Raw genomic sequence first — 14,814 nt, forward strand, 5'->3', positions numbered from 1 at the left:
AACCTGTCTCTGAATGTGGACAAAACAAAAGAGATGGTTGTTGACTTTAGAAGAGCACAGACTGCCCACTCACTGCTGAACATCGACGGCTCCTCTGTGGAGATCGTCAAGAGCATCAAATTCCTTGGTGTTCACCTGGCGGAGAACTTTACCTGGTCCCTCAACACCAGCTCTATCACCAAGAAAGCCCAGCAGTGTCTCTACTTTCTTGGAATGCTGAGAAAGCACATCTCTCACCCCCCATCCTCACTACATTCTATAGAGGGACTATTGAGAGCATCCTGAGCAGCTGAATCACTGCCTGGTTTGGGACTTGCACCATTTCGGAACGCAAAGCCCTGCAGAGGATAGTAAGGACAGCTGAGAATATCATCGGGGTCTCTCTTCCCTCCATCAAATACATTTACACAAAACGCTGCATCTGAAAAGCAACCAGCATTGTGGATGACCCCACACACCCCTCACACAAACTCTTCGCCCTCCTGCCATCTGGCAAGAGGTACAGAAGCATTCGGCCCTCACGGCCAGACTGTGTAACAGCTTCTTCCCTCAAGCCATCAGACTCCTCAATACTCAGACTGGACTGACACACACACACACACACACACACACCTGTACACCATCCAACTTTTGCACATGTCCAGAGTTGCACTTTAATTCATTGTCACTTTATACCTGGCTGCTACCTCAATAACTGCTATGTCCATAGAACACTATTTCATAGTATGTTTTGTTTACTACATTGTTGTCTTTTTGCACACATTTGCACAAGCACTTTATGTAGGAATGTTATTTAGTCTATGTAGTCTCATGTGGTTCTGTGTTTGTCCTATGTTGTTATGTAACACCATAGTCCTGGAGGAACATTGTCTCGATTCACTGTATACTGTACTAACTGTATATGGTTGAACGACAATAATAACCACTTGACTTGACAAGCAAACTCATGAATGGGTGTTTAAAGTAAAGATGGGAGAACATTTGTTCATCATACTTAACATTGACATAAGCTTTAATACAGGAAGTATCAACTTATTTTGTTTATTTATTTTTAACCTTTTTGTATTGATGTACAGGATAGTATAGATTGAGAGGAAATTGAGAGAGAGAGTGGGAGAACAGGGTTGGGACATGGCCTAGGCAAAATTCCAACCTGGATCCCCATGAGCCAACAGCTCTTATATGTGTAAGGGGCAAATGCACTACCTTCTGCACAACACCTCTAACTGAGAGACAATATAATGAATGTGAAAGCACTGAAACACTGGTTTTTTTCCCCGAACATTTATATATTTCTCAGACATTTGAGTGAATTTCAGGAAAACTATTCTCATTAACAAAGTGAAAATGAAGATTAATTTTATCCATCTTTTGAAAGTCTGAAATAGTGCTGTTTAAAAAAATATTTTAGTTCTGGTATACAAAAGCAATCATTATGATCTTCAGTACAGTAAAATATAAACCTAAATTAACATTTTCAAAAGAGTTTTGTTCCTTTGGTAAATACTTGATTTTTATTTCCATGTTATGATTGATATTTGCATGAAAGTTGTGTATTTTTAAACTTTTAGTTAGTTTAAAAGTTTGTATGATTGTTACCCGTTTCTGTACATTATGGATGAAAGATAGTTATAAAGAAATTATTTTAAAGACAGAAAACCAAGCTTTGACTAAATTTACTCTTGCATTCATATTCTAAAAACTTGAAGACATGCAGGATTTCCGGTAAGGGAACACCGAGACCTGTGATGCTCACTGGTTTTTACGGTGCATTCTGGGATTTTTGGGGAGTGACTGTTTCAGTGCAATGGACCAATTTTGTGACTGGGACAACCCTAGAAATGGCCGACTCCCTGTCAAGTGCGCTGACTTATGGTCAAGAGCTGATTAAGATGCACCATATGAGTTCAGTCTCAATGTATTTCACAGGTACCAGGGGCCTGATATATAAATTTTACACACACAAAAATGGGCTTTGAAATTTAAAAAAAAAAATGTATTTTTTAAAATAGTCTTGCCGTAAATATGTGCACACCATCTTGACACTCCTGACTGTGCGTTCACACTCTTATACTGGTGTGTGTGAATTGGCGATTGCAACTGGCCAAGTAATGAACTCAACTGATTATTGCGTATGAAACACATCTTTACCTATCATTCCAGCCTGATGACCCAACTGTCTCAACCAACTGTCAAGTATTTAAGACTGATTAAACTGCAACAATAATATTTTTTTTAGTGACTGGTTAAGTGCTCATGGAAAAGATGCTTTTTTTAGCCATTTGTCAGTTTGGCTTGCATCTACACTACACACTGCTCTCTCCCACCTGGAAAAAAGGAACACATATGTGAGAATGCTGTTTGTAGACTACAGCTCAGCATTCAACACCATATTGCCCTCCAAGCTTGATGTGAAGCTCTGGGCTTAAACAGCTCGCTGTGCAGCTGGATCCTTGGATTCATGTCAGGCAGACTTCAGGTGGTTAGAATGGGCAGCAACATCTCATCACTGACCCTCAACACTGGAGCCCCGCAGGGCTGTGTTCTCAGCCCACTCCTGTATTCACTATACACACATGACTGTGTGGCAACACATAGCTCCAATGCCATCATTAAGTTTGCTGACGATATGACGGTGGTAGGTCTGATCAATGATGAAACAGCCTACAGAGAGGAGGTGCACACTCTGACACGGGAGATTGTAGTGGACTTCAGGAAGAAAGACAGAGAACACCGCCCCATCACCATTAATGGAGCACAGTTGGAGAGAGTCAGCCATTTCAAGTTCCTCGGTGTCCACATTACTGAGGAACTCACATGGTCCGTCCACACTGAGGCCGTTGTGAAGAAGGCTCACCAGCACCTCTTCTTCCTGAGATGGCTGAGGAAGTTTGGAATGAACCACCACATCCTCACACGGTTCTACACCAGTACTGTAGAGAGCATCCTGACTGGCTGCATCACCGCTGTCGTGTTCTTTTTTTGAGGAGACAAAGTCAATTTTTCAAAGTAAAAATTTTATTTATTAACAAGAAAGAATAAGTACAAAAATCGTTCAGCCAGCTGGGGATCAAGTCTGCTTCACCCGTAAGCTCCGCTCAAAAAGATCCCGTTTCTCCTGTGTTCCCTTCTTTTCTACATTTCTGACCCAGGGTGTATTCCTTTGTTCTCAGGTTTTTACTCTTTTGATTGGCTTATTTTTGCCACCGTGGCATCTCCAATATTCTAAGAGATAAGTTCCACTCATTCCGTTGGTTTGTTATTGCTGCAGTGGGATTACTGGTTTTGCCTCGCATTGGTTCATTCATATCAGTTTTTTGCCTAAAGAATTTCCAATGTAGGTACTGTTTCAAGGTTCCCCTGCCTAAATAATTTCCAATGTATAAACTGTCTCTAGGTTCCCCTCATCTCCTGTGTCAGAAATGCAGCTGCAGTTTCTTTTTTAGTATTTTTGGTTTTACATATATTTTCTAGTTAGTTACACACATCATTCATCATTTGTTAACAGGCATACTTTGTTTAAGATTAGTCACACACATATATACTGATTAAGATTGCAACACACAACACCGCCTGGTACGGCAATAGCACCACCCACAACCGCAAAGCCCTGCAAATTGTGGTGCGAACTGCCAGACACATCATCGGAGGTGAGCTTCCCTCCCTCCAGGACATCTATAACAGGCGGTGTGTGAAAAAAAGCTTGGAGGATCATCAGAGACTCCAGCTACCCGATTCATGGGCTGCTCTCACAGCTACCATCAGGCAGGCGGTATCGCAGCATCAGGACCCGCACCAGCCGACTCCATGACAGCTTCTTCCCCCAAGCAATCAGACTTTTAAACACTCTCACGATCAATAATCAGCACCGCACTTTATTAATATTATTATCTCACACTGGACAGCATTTACATTTACATTGATGCATTTGGCAGATGCTTTTATCCAAAACGACTTACAGTGCACTTATTACAGGAACAATCCCCCTGGAGCAACCTGGAATTAAGTGCCTTGCTCAAGGACACAATGGTGGTACTGTCACCACCACTCCTGCACTGTCATAATTATATTCTCCACAACACAACTACTGTATATATTTTTTATATACTCTTTATTTTTTATTTTATTGTATGTGCATTCTATATTGTGTGTATTGTTTACTGTACATTGTATATTATTATTGTGTTGTGTACATTTGATATGTAAATTGTGTTGTGTAAATATGTGTTGTTTATTGTAATTGGTATATGTCTCGTCACTGTCGTGACTGCTATGTTGCTCAGAACTGCACACAAGATTTTCACCTACTGTTGCACTTGTGTACATGGTAGTGTGAAAATAAAGTGATTTGATTCAATATACCTGCACTTTGAGCACAATATTAGAGATGTACTTGCGTGTCTTTGTGGTATTTCCAGTTGCTTGGTTATTGGCGCTTGGTCGAAAGTTCATTCCGTTAATGTTTTGACCGCTGTATGATCAAAGTTATTTTCTGTATGAATTATGGGGTTAGCTTTGAAGCAAGGCCTTCTCATGGGTGTGTGAACCATAAAGAGTGATGAGCTTTCTCTGGACGTCGAGAGAAGAGAGCATGTTCTTCCTGTTTGAAAAGTTAATTCTGATTGGCGCAGGACACCTTTGGGGATGCGGCCAATTTCAGTTAAAATATTTCCAGTCACATGGTCGACTGGGCTGTCCTTTCTGACAGTTGATTTTATGGTCCTTTGTTTCAGAGTCTTACAAATCTCCCACTCAAAAATAGTGCATATTTAATCATGAACTTTTATATCTTGAGAATGGTACATGATATTCGTTGTCATCAGCTTTCTCTGCATATGCCAGCGAATGCTTATATACTAAACATGATATTTTTGTATGGATATTATATGTGTAGGTAACAAAACATCATTGTATTTTATCAAGTTAAGCCTTAAAGTTACCATTCTTAGTAGAATGAGATGAATCATACAAAATTAAAGCTTATATTTATCAATTATAAGTGATTGCACATTGCAATTGAGGTCCATCAGTCCATAATTATTCATTTGTCAGGTACAATCGTTACCACAGTTCAAAGCAAAGTGTAAAAATTCCAAACTGAAAGCCTGGGTTTTTCCTAGATTCAAATCATGTTGCTGGAATTCTTCTGCCTATATAATCTTACATATCCCCCTTTAGATTGAAGACATTTGAAGTGTAAGCAAACATCTGCAATCACTGGAAAACAAGCAGAAGAAGATACTCAAACAAACAACAACACCTCCATTAAAGCTAAAGCACTGGTGCAGAATAACTAGTTATTCGGTAAGTGTTCTAGCATTTAGGATTCTTGGGATGTTTCGGTACTCGTGGACTCTTCTACGATTGTTCGTGTTTTTGAGTCATCCTAAATTATCTTGTACCTTTAAAGTCTAATTGTGTTTTTTATTGGGGTGAATTGACACAGACTTCCACCTAAATATGAGGCCTCAGATTACTAACAGAGACTTATACCTACTATAGATAACATCCTGCCATGAGGTAAATCATTTTCTTGACAGACAATCAAACCACACAAAGTCTGACTACCAACATCTGAGAGAGGCCCTGGTTAAAGAATTTTCAGACCCAGAATCTGGACAAGAACTTCTGAACACCCAACAGGGACGAAAAGAAACCATTCAAGTCTACTACCGTAGACTACGTCAAGACTACTTTCAGTCTCGGAGCAAACCTGAGATGGAAGAAGAACTTGATTTCAAAACCATCTTCCTCCGAAACCTGCATCCCATTGTGAGATATCATCTAGACAGCTTGTCCTCGCATGATGACAGCTCAACAGCTGCGTGACTTAGCACACAAGGCTTATGTTAAACAAAGAATGGCCTCAAGAAAGGCCCTCAAGAAAGGCCCACAAGGCATCGTCAGTCTCAAGCCTTAACGCTCAAGACCAAGGGGTGGCATCAGAAAATATGTGGCATCACTGCAAAGCCAGGTTCTTCAGCATAGAGCTGAGTAAACCATGTGGCATTCAAGAGCGTGACCCCCACATCAGTGCCAGACCCATATGCACGTCCAACCACTGGAAGAAACCATGGAACAGACCACATCCCTCAAGCAGTCCAAAAGAAAGGATGACATGAGAACCCAGATGGACACTTAAAGGCAAACGACAACGAAAGCCATTGCAACACCATGCAGACAGACACAGAACTGAGCCTGTACATGAACACAGAACAAAGCCTGCTCAGAAACCAAACGAGCCACCTGCAGAAAACTCACCAGAACTGCTGAAGCTACTCACAGCATACTTCAAGCAGAATCCGCACAAGACCATCCATAAAGACATTTTATACTCCTCCTGTCACACTCAACAATAGGAATACAGGCACCAGGCACCGCAGTGACTGACACAGCACCAGCTTATGGACTGAAAACTCAGCCATTAGCCTCAACCACATCTTAATCTAACTTGACAGAAACTCAGTCATACAACAACTCATGACAAGTTATATACACACCTCAAGAACTGTGCAAAATACTTCAATGAACTGTGGCTTCATCAGCACCCAGTCACCTAGAGGATCCAGATTACCCAAGACACAAAGTGGCAATCTCCAAATGGGTCCACCGAAACCAAGTCAACAGAAACAAGCTCCAAGACCAGAAAAGGGGGGAGTTTGAAACAGTCTGACACAGGTTGACATAGTCTGACACTGTTTACAACAGTCCCTTAATATATCCAAACACTATAGGGAAATAACCAACTGTTCCTCATAGACAAGGCACTCAACATTACTTCAGGGTACTCAGAAACCCTACCTAATACTAGTACATATAAGGCCACCCTAACCACTCAACATTGGTTATATAACTTACACATTACAATAGGACACACTCAAATAGGAAAATGCTAAAGTTAATTCAATTTAGCTAGCAAGAAAGTCAAGGGCATTATATCAGGATTGACTCCTTTTGCTTTTCGTTCACGAGCCACCATGAATTCATAGAGCATTCAGAAAGCCTTGTGCGATTAAGACATTTATCTGTGATATGCCATGATAATGTGGACAAAGAAACAGTCCCAATTAAATTGAAGGAACTTAATGCGTTAAACTACACAATTGAACCATGCAGATTAATTTCCAAAATAATGCAAGCCTTCATATTATGACTTGGCCTTCGGTACTTCCCAAGTAAAGAGTGTCAAACGAAACTCAATCCTCCTGGTTTTAAATGGGTACTCCTTCACCTTTTGTTCTGAATCTCGACAGATACAAGGCAGAAGGAATTCACCTAACGGAACAGACTCTAATCGGTTTAAATTTACAAACGATCGCTTGATCGATGGATCTTGTGACCCTCAGCAGGATCTGGTGTGAACTTGTCAATGTTCCTTGCCAGCTTGTTGAGGTCCTTAAAATCAATTCCACGTGCTGCTTCAGGGTTCGTCGGGATGTTTACACTTTCACTGTGGTTGTAGGATACTGCGTTTTAGACCAGAGGTGCTGCTGTGGGAAACTGTTGCCTTAACTTGTAAGAGTGTTTCAATTCACCTCTGACCATGTCAAGCTCATCTTGGGTGAGGTCAAGTTGCTGGGTCAGGGTTTTAATTTCAGTTCTGGATGTGTCCAGATGGCATTCCAAGGCCTTGTTTCAAGAGTTGATCCATTTCAAATCAAACATGGCCTTTTCCAATTGCGCCTCGGTGTGCTTATTTCTTTTCCAAGTCCTTTTGGGCGGCTTAATCCTGCTGCTTTCTGTCCTTTGCAGCTGTCAGGGCTTCCTGGGGCCATTTGATTTCTCTCGTTGACACTTTTTCAAGTTGTTTGGACACCGTACATTGTTCTTGGACTTCAGATTCTAGCTGGTCTTTGCGGCACATGGCATGTGTTAGCACCTTTTGGGTCTGTTTGGTCTGCACTCACTATCACCTTCAATTCTTCTTTCCAGTGGGCCTTGGGGTCAGTTTTCAGCCACATGTTGACACACTGTATTGGAAGACTAGGGGGAGAGAGCTGACACAGATATGCACATCGTTAAACACATTTTAAAGAGGTCCATCAGTCTATAATCATTAATTTGTCAGGTACAAACGTTACCACAGTTCAAAACTATTTTCAGCATTATCTAGCAAGGCTAGGTTAAGATGAAATGTCAGAGTTGTGCAAATCTGATTGTCCTTGTAACTTTACACAGAAAAGCTTGGTTTAACCCTCTGGGTTCTGAGGGTGTTTGGGGCCCTGGAGAAGTTTTGACATGCCTTGACATTTGTGCTTTTTTCAGTTGCTTACGAACATATTAATGGCTAAAGTCTGATAACATGAGCAACATGTGTGTATATGTCTGTATTTTTGAGAAAATAAAGTTTATGCATGGTTTTGAAAACAAATAAATAAATGTAAGTCATTGAAATTAGGCCATTTAACACATACTAACCACAAGACTTTTGACTTTTCTACAAAATGATGTGAAAACCATCCTGATCACTCATTCATAAAAAAACAATATAATAATTGAACTTTTGTAAGACACTTTTAGTGTTAGAAAGGTCATATGCGAGGAGACGTGAATTATTATGAATATTGAGTGTTATTCACACCTGAGGAGACAAAGACCCTCCCATGGTCCTATCAATGAGGAATGTGACAGAAAGAGAATGAATGTGAGCAGACTTAATGATCAAAATCAAGTTTTAAGTTAAAAGAAGTAATCGGTCTATACATTTTCTTTACATAAAGACTTTACTTAATTTTATAGCTACACTACCGTTTAAAAGAAGTCTCTTCTGCTCACCAAGGCTGCATTTATTTGATCCAAAATACAGTAAAAACAGTGATATTGTGAACTATGTTTACAATTTAAAAGAACAGTTATCTATTTGAATATTGTGTAAAATGCTACTTTTGATCAAAGATGAATTTTAAACATCATTACTGCAGTCTTCAGTGTAACATGATCTTTCAGAAATCATTCCATCACATCTGACACATTTACAGCCGAACACATATTTGCAAGCAAATGAAGATAATGAGGCAGCATAAACACTAGTTAAAATATAATCTAAACATTAATATTATTTTTATATCATATTGCATACAGTGCATCCGGAATGTATTCACAGCGCTTCACTTTTTCCACATTTTGTTATGTTACAGCCTTATTCCAAAATTAATTAAATTCATTATTTTCCTCAATTTTGCAAACAATACCCCATAATGACAACATGAAAGAAGTTTGTTTGAAATCTTTGCAAATTTATTAAAAATTAAAAACGAATAAATCACATGTAGATAAGTATTCACAGCCTTTGCCATGACACTCAAAATTGAGCTCAGGTACAGGTGAATCCTGTTTCCACTGATCATCCTTGAGATGTTTCTACAACTTGATTGGAGTCCGCCTGTGGTAAATTCAGTTGATTGTACATGATTTGGAAAAGCACACACCTGTCTTTATAAGGTCCTACAGTTAACAGTGCATGTCAGAGCACAAACCGAGCCATGAAGTCCAAGGAATTGTCTGTAGACCTCAGAGACAGGATTGTATCGAGGCACAGATCTGGGGAAGGATACAGAAAACATTTCTGCAGCATTGAAGGTCCCAATGAGCACAGTGGGCTCCATCATCCGTAAATGGAAGAAGTTTGGAACCACCAGGACACTTCATAGAGCTGGCTGTCGGTAGCCACTCCTCAGTAAAAGGCACATGACAGCCCGCCTGGAGTTTGCCAAAAGGCACCTGAAGGACTCTCAGACCATGAGAAACAAAATTCTCTGGCCTGATGAAACAAAGATTGAACTTTTTGGCTTGAAAGGCAAGCATCATGTCTGTAGGAAACCAGGCACTGCTCATCACCTGGCCAATACCATCCCTATAGTGAAGCATAGTGGTGGCAGCATCATGCTGTGGGGATGTTTGTCAGCAGCAGGAAATGGGAGACTAGTCAGGATCGAGGGGAAGATGAATGCAGCAATGTACAGAGACATCCTTGATGAAAACCTGCTCCAGAGCGCTCTGGACCTCAGACTGGGGTGAAGGTTCATCTTCCAACAGGACAACAACCCTATGCACATAGCCAAGATAACAAAGGAGTGGCTACGGGACAACTCTGTGAATGTCCTTGAGTGGCCCAGCCAGAGCCCAGACTTGAACCCAGTTGAACATCTCTGGAGACATCTGAAAATGGCTGTGCACAAATGCTCCCCATCCAACCTGATGGAGCTTGAGAGGTCCTGCAAAGAAGAATGGGAGAAACTGTCCAAAAATAGATGTGCCAAGCTTGTAGCATCATACACAAAAAGACTTGAGGCTGTAATTGGTGCCAAATGTGCTCAACAAAGTGTTGAGCAAAAGGATTTTTTTTTTTCATTTTATTTTTAATATATTTGCAAAGATTTCAAACAAACTACTTTCCCATTGTCATTATGGGGTATTGTTTGTAGAATTTTGAGGAAAATAATTAATTTAATTCATATTGGATTAAGGATGTAACGTAACAAAATCTGGAAAAAGTGAAGCGCTGTGAATTCTTTCCGGATGCACTATATCATATAGCATACAATTTAAATGCCTGCTTTAGCCAAAACAGCATTTAAATGTAAATAAAACTTGCTTATTAGGAGTCATATTTCAATATTCTGAATCCTGGCTGGCAAGTCTGGAAACAGTCCCACTATTAAAATATGTACATGTTTATATAAAATAGCATGTCAATTAATATGTAAGTAAAACTAAATGACTTACTCATCTGAAATTGTATCCTCGGCTGGATCAAGTCTCTCTTCAAAATGCAAATGTTCATAGGAGTCCCGCTCTTCTTCTGAGGAAAATGTTAACTCTTCATGACTATCCAGGAGTTTCCTCACCTTCTGTATTGTGGAATCTTCCAAAAAGTGAAAGAACTTTTTTTTTTTTTTAGGCACAGTCTGGGGCGTTTACCATTTGCATTTATCACCTCAGCACATTACCGTATGAATAGCGCCCTCTGCCCGTGGGTGTGATCACATTAGGGATAATTAGCTGAGCCAGGAGAAACTGTTCATCACTTTGTTTCATACAGATTACATTGCAATATATTTTTTAAAACAATATTTGTTTTAAATTAGATTTCTTTTATTTAAAAGTAGACATTTTATGCTTTCTTTAGACATATGTTTCATGTTTGTGTGATAAGAATTCACAGAGTTTCAGTTAATTTATGTGATTTGTTTCAGAAATATTCTTGTTTACACAGAGACTGCTGAAAGCTCACCCTTTTTATTTTCTTCATTTTACAAAAGCACAAGATTTTGTTGTTATTGTGAGTGTACACAAATAAAAGTAACCCTTTATAGTCTCTAATGATGTCTTACACTTATCTGTATGCCCCAAAATGATGGAGAATTTAATGCTGTAATGACGAAAAATCAAGCAGGGCGCACCGGCGCGACCCCAGAGGGTTAACTTTTTGTGGGGGTTCCTGCTGAGGGCCTGTAATTTATGACATGGAAACATTCCAAACTGAATGGCTGGGTGTTTACTAGATTCAAATCATGTTGCTGGAATTCATCTGCATATATAATCTTACAATGCTTCCCCATGGCACTTCAGCCAGTCCATAGGTGTAAGAAAAGAGTATATTTTCTCTAAAAGAGCTTGCACAAACAATAGGCATCTTTTAAATATGTCCTTTCGCCTTTGTGAGCGTTCACAGCTTGATGATTTGGTTTCGGACCACGACTCGCGGTTGCACCCTACCCCGGTGCCCGTCTTCCCGGAAGTACATGAGGAGCTCACAAAGTCGTGGAAGGCTCCTTTCTCTGCCTGTACACACTTCGTGGGCTCGTCCACCCTAACTACCCTCGATGGCAGAGCGGCTAAGGGATATGTCGAGATTCCCCAGGTAGAGTGCGCAGTGGTGGTGCATTTATGCCCGCAGGGTGCAGCCACCTGTAGGAACTGACCAAGGCTCCCTTCCAAGGTGTGTAAGATTTCTTCATCGTTAGTGGTGAAGGCTTACAATGCCGTGGGTCAGGCCATCTCCACCTTAAGCATGCCATGGCTATCCTGCAGGTCCAGCAGGCCAAGGTGCTTATATTTCTGCATAAGGGTAGGACCGACCCAGGTCTTATGCAGGAACTGTGCACCATGACAACCTTGCTCTACGGGCAATAAAATTCACGGCGTGTGCCCTGGGCCAGACAATGTCCACCTTGGTGTTCCAAGGGTGGCACCTGTGGCTCAACCTTGCAGAAATTCGTGACGTAGAAAAGGTCCACTTTCTCGATGCGCCCATCTTCCAAGGGGTGCTCTTTAATGACACTGTCGAGGACATCGCCCATCAGTTCTCGATGGTGAAGAAGCAGACGGAGGCCATCAAACACATCCTGCCATGGTGCGACTCAGCCGCCTACAGGCCTATGAAGTCCCTCGCCCTCTCGCTAGGGGGGCCGTCCTCAGCGTCGTCCCCGGGTCCCCCCACCATCGGAGCCCACATGCCAGCTTCTGAGAAGAAGATCCTTCTAAAGTAAAGCGGCACCGCCTGCCCGTCGGCCGGCCGCTAAGAACCACGGAAGGGCTTCGAAGCAGCCCTGAGGCAGGAGTCCCAGGGATGAGGTGACTGACTTTGACTGGAATGACCTAGGTGAGCGCATGGGCTCGCAGGGCATCATGCCTCCCCCGGCATCCCAATTCTGGATCTGCATGCCTTCCGTTCAAGATGTTGATGCAGAAGTGCATCCTGACATCAGTACGACATCAGGATTGGTTTGTACCCATCGATCTGAAGGATGTGTACTTTCACATATAGATCCTTCCTCGACACAGACCCTTTCTTCAGTTTTCTTCAGTCCTTTGAGGGACAAGCGTACCAGGAACTTCCATTTCGGTCTATCCCAGTCTCCTTGTCTTTACCAAAGTCACAGAGGCTGCCCTGGCCCCGCTAAGGGAGAAGGGCATTCGCATCCTCAATTATCTCTATGACTGGCTGATCCTAGCTCACTCACGAGACCTATTGTGTGTGCACCTAGTGCTTCAGCACCTCGACTCTCTGGGTGAACTAGGAAAAGGTCTGCTCCTCCATACCTTGTGACACGGTTCAGCATCTGCTGCATTTTTTTATAGGAACACCTAGTGTCTCTACATCAACACAACGTCTCATTCCCTACATCAGGGAACAGAGGTTAAATTGTCCAAGACAATTATTTGACTGTTGTGTGTTTTTAGATTATCTGACTGTTAATATGTGTGTTTATAGATTATTTGACTGTTGTTTGTGTGTGTGTGTGTGTGTGTGTGTGTGTTTGTGTGTGTTTGTAGATTATTTGGATTTTGATGTGTGTTTGTATATTATCTGACAGTTGATGTTTGTGTTTGTAGATTATCAGGCTGTATGGTGACAGAGGCTGGCTGTTATTCTGTGGCTTCAGCTCTAAATTCAAACACCTCACACCTAAGAGAGCTGGATCTGAGCTACAATCACCCAGGAGAATCAGGAGTCAAACTGCTCTCTAAGAGACTCAACGATCCAAACTGCACACTGCACAAACTTAAGTATGTTGAACTGTAAAACCCTGTTTACACCCATAACCCATTCCCCAATTGGTCATGAATACACTGAATGGCCAGTGATTGCACTGATATAGCACCTGTATTTATTCCTAACAAATACACACAGAAGACATATATATATATATATATATATATATATATAGTGTTTCATTAGAACGAGGACATTTTTGTAGTCATGAAATGTTATCGGAAATTTTATTTTTACACATTTTCTGAAGAATAATCTTCAAGCATCTGTCACTTAACCCTTTCACACTTACTGATTCATATTTGGTGATGGTTAAAAACTGACCCCTGAGAATAGAGTCACACATTTGTGTTTCTGCAACAGTCAGTGCTGTCAGATTCAAATCGGGTTTCATCCCAACACTAAACTGTGTCTCCCAAGTGCCTGTAATTTATAATCACACAAACTGTTACTCATACAGTCTTTGCAAGCACATGATATGATTATTTTATGACACAGACATCCATTTTACAACTCCTATACAAACAGAGAATATGTGCTCACTGATCCTCACAGCCATGTCTGTTTACATAAGGTGGCCCTTCTGTTGTCAATCATATGTAACTCAAACAGCAACTGAATAGTCTTTTCAAGCACACCGTATGCTTGTTCTCTAAAAGAGATGGCTGAATTGTCACAGAAACACCACGATAACAGACAAAAAATCAGCTATATGCAGTCAACACATCAGGGAAACACAATCATTCCAATCCAGCCATCTTTGTTTACGTTATGTGAACGCAATGTGTTTGTCACACTTTCTCACACACACACACACACACACACACACACACACACACACACATTGGTATCCCTATCATTATGAGGACTCTCCATCAACAAAATTATTTTTATACTAAAGGTTGGGTAGTACCTACTGATAACTGATTAATCAACCAATCATTTTTCAAATTGATCCTGAATGAAAATTATTACAATAAAAAAACAGTACTGACTGAACCATGAAAAAGTATTGTAATTTTTAAATGAAATACTGTACATATATAAATATTTTTATTTTTAATTTATTTAACCCTTATTTAACCAGGGAAATCCTTTGAGAACAAGCCTCTTTTACGAAGGAGCCCTGGCCAAGAAGGCCGCAATAAAAGTTTCACATAAAATACAAAATATACAATAAACATGCAAAACATAATACATTAACAATACAATTAAACAGCCACACTTAAAAAAATACAATGGCCTTACAACAGTTAGAGATACAATGTAAAAACTTACAATACAATAGACTTATCCTAATTTGGGAAGCAGGGACA

The 14,814-nt window shown here is 40.7% G+C and overlaps 2 protein-coding genes across 2 annotated transcripts in view; both read left to right on the forward strand.

The window, feature by feature from the left end:
• LOC127652407 (uncharacterized) overlaps positions 1-14,814 on the forward strand; it is a 746,522-nt gene that overhangs the window by 719,183 nt on the left and 12,525 nt on the right. Inside the window, exon 21 of the mRNA XM_052138529.1 lies at positions 13,339-13,512. Coding sequence (XP_051994489.1) covers positions 13,339-13,512 — 174 coding nt within the window. The remainder of the gene's footprint in view (positions 1-13,338; positions 13,513-14,814) is intronic.
• LOC127652415 (NACHT, LRR and PYD domains-containing protein 3-like) overlaps positions 1-14,814 on the forward strand; it is a 148,876-nt gene that overhangs the window by 36,822 nt on the left and 97,240 nt on the right. The window lies entirely within an intron of this gene.

This window comes from Xyrauchen texanus, chromosome 12 (assembly GCF_025860055.1).
Source record: "Xyrauchen texanus isolate HMW12.3.18 chromosome 12, RBS_HiC_50CHRs, whole genome shotgun sequence".
NCBI lineage: Eukaryota > Metazoa > Chordata > Actinopteri > Cypriniformes > Catostomidae > Xyrauchen > Xyrauchen texanus.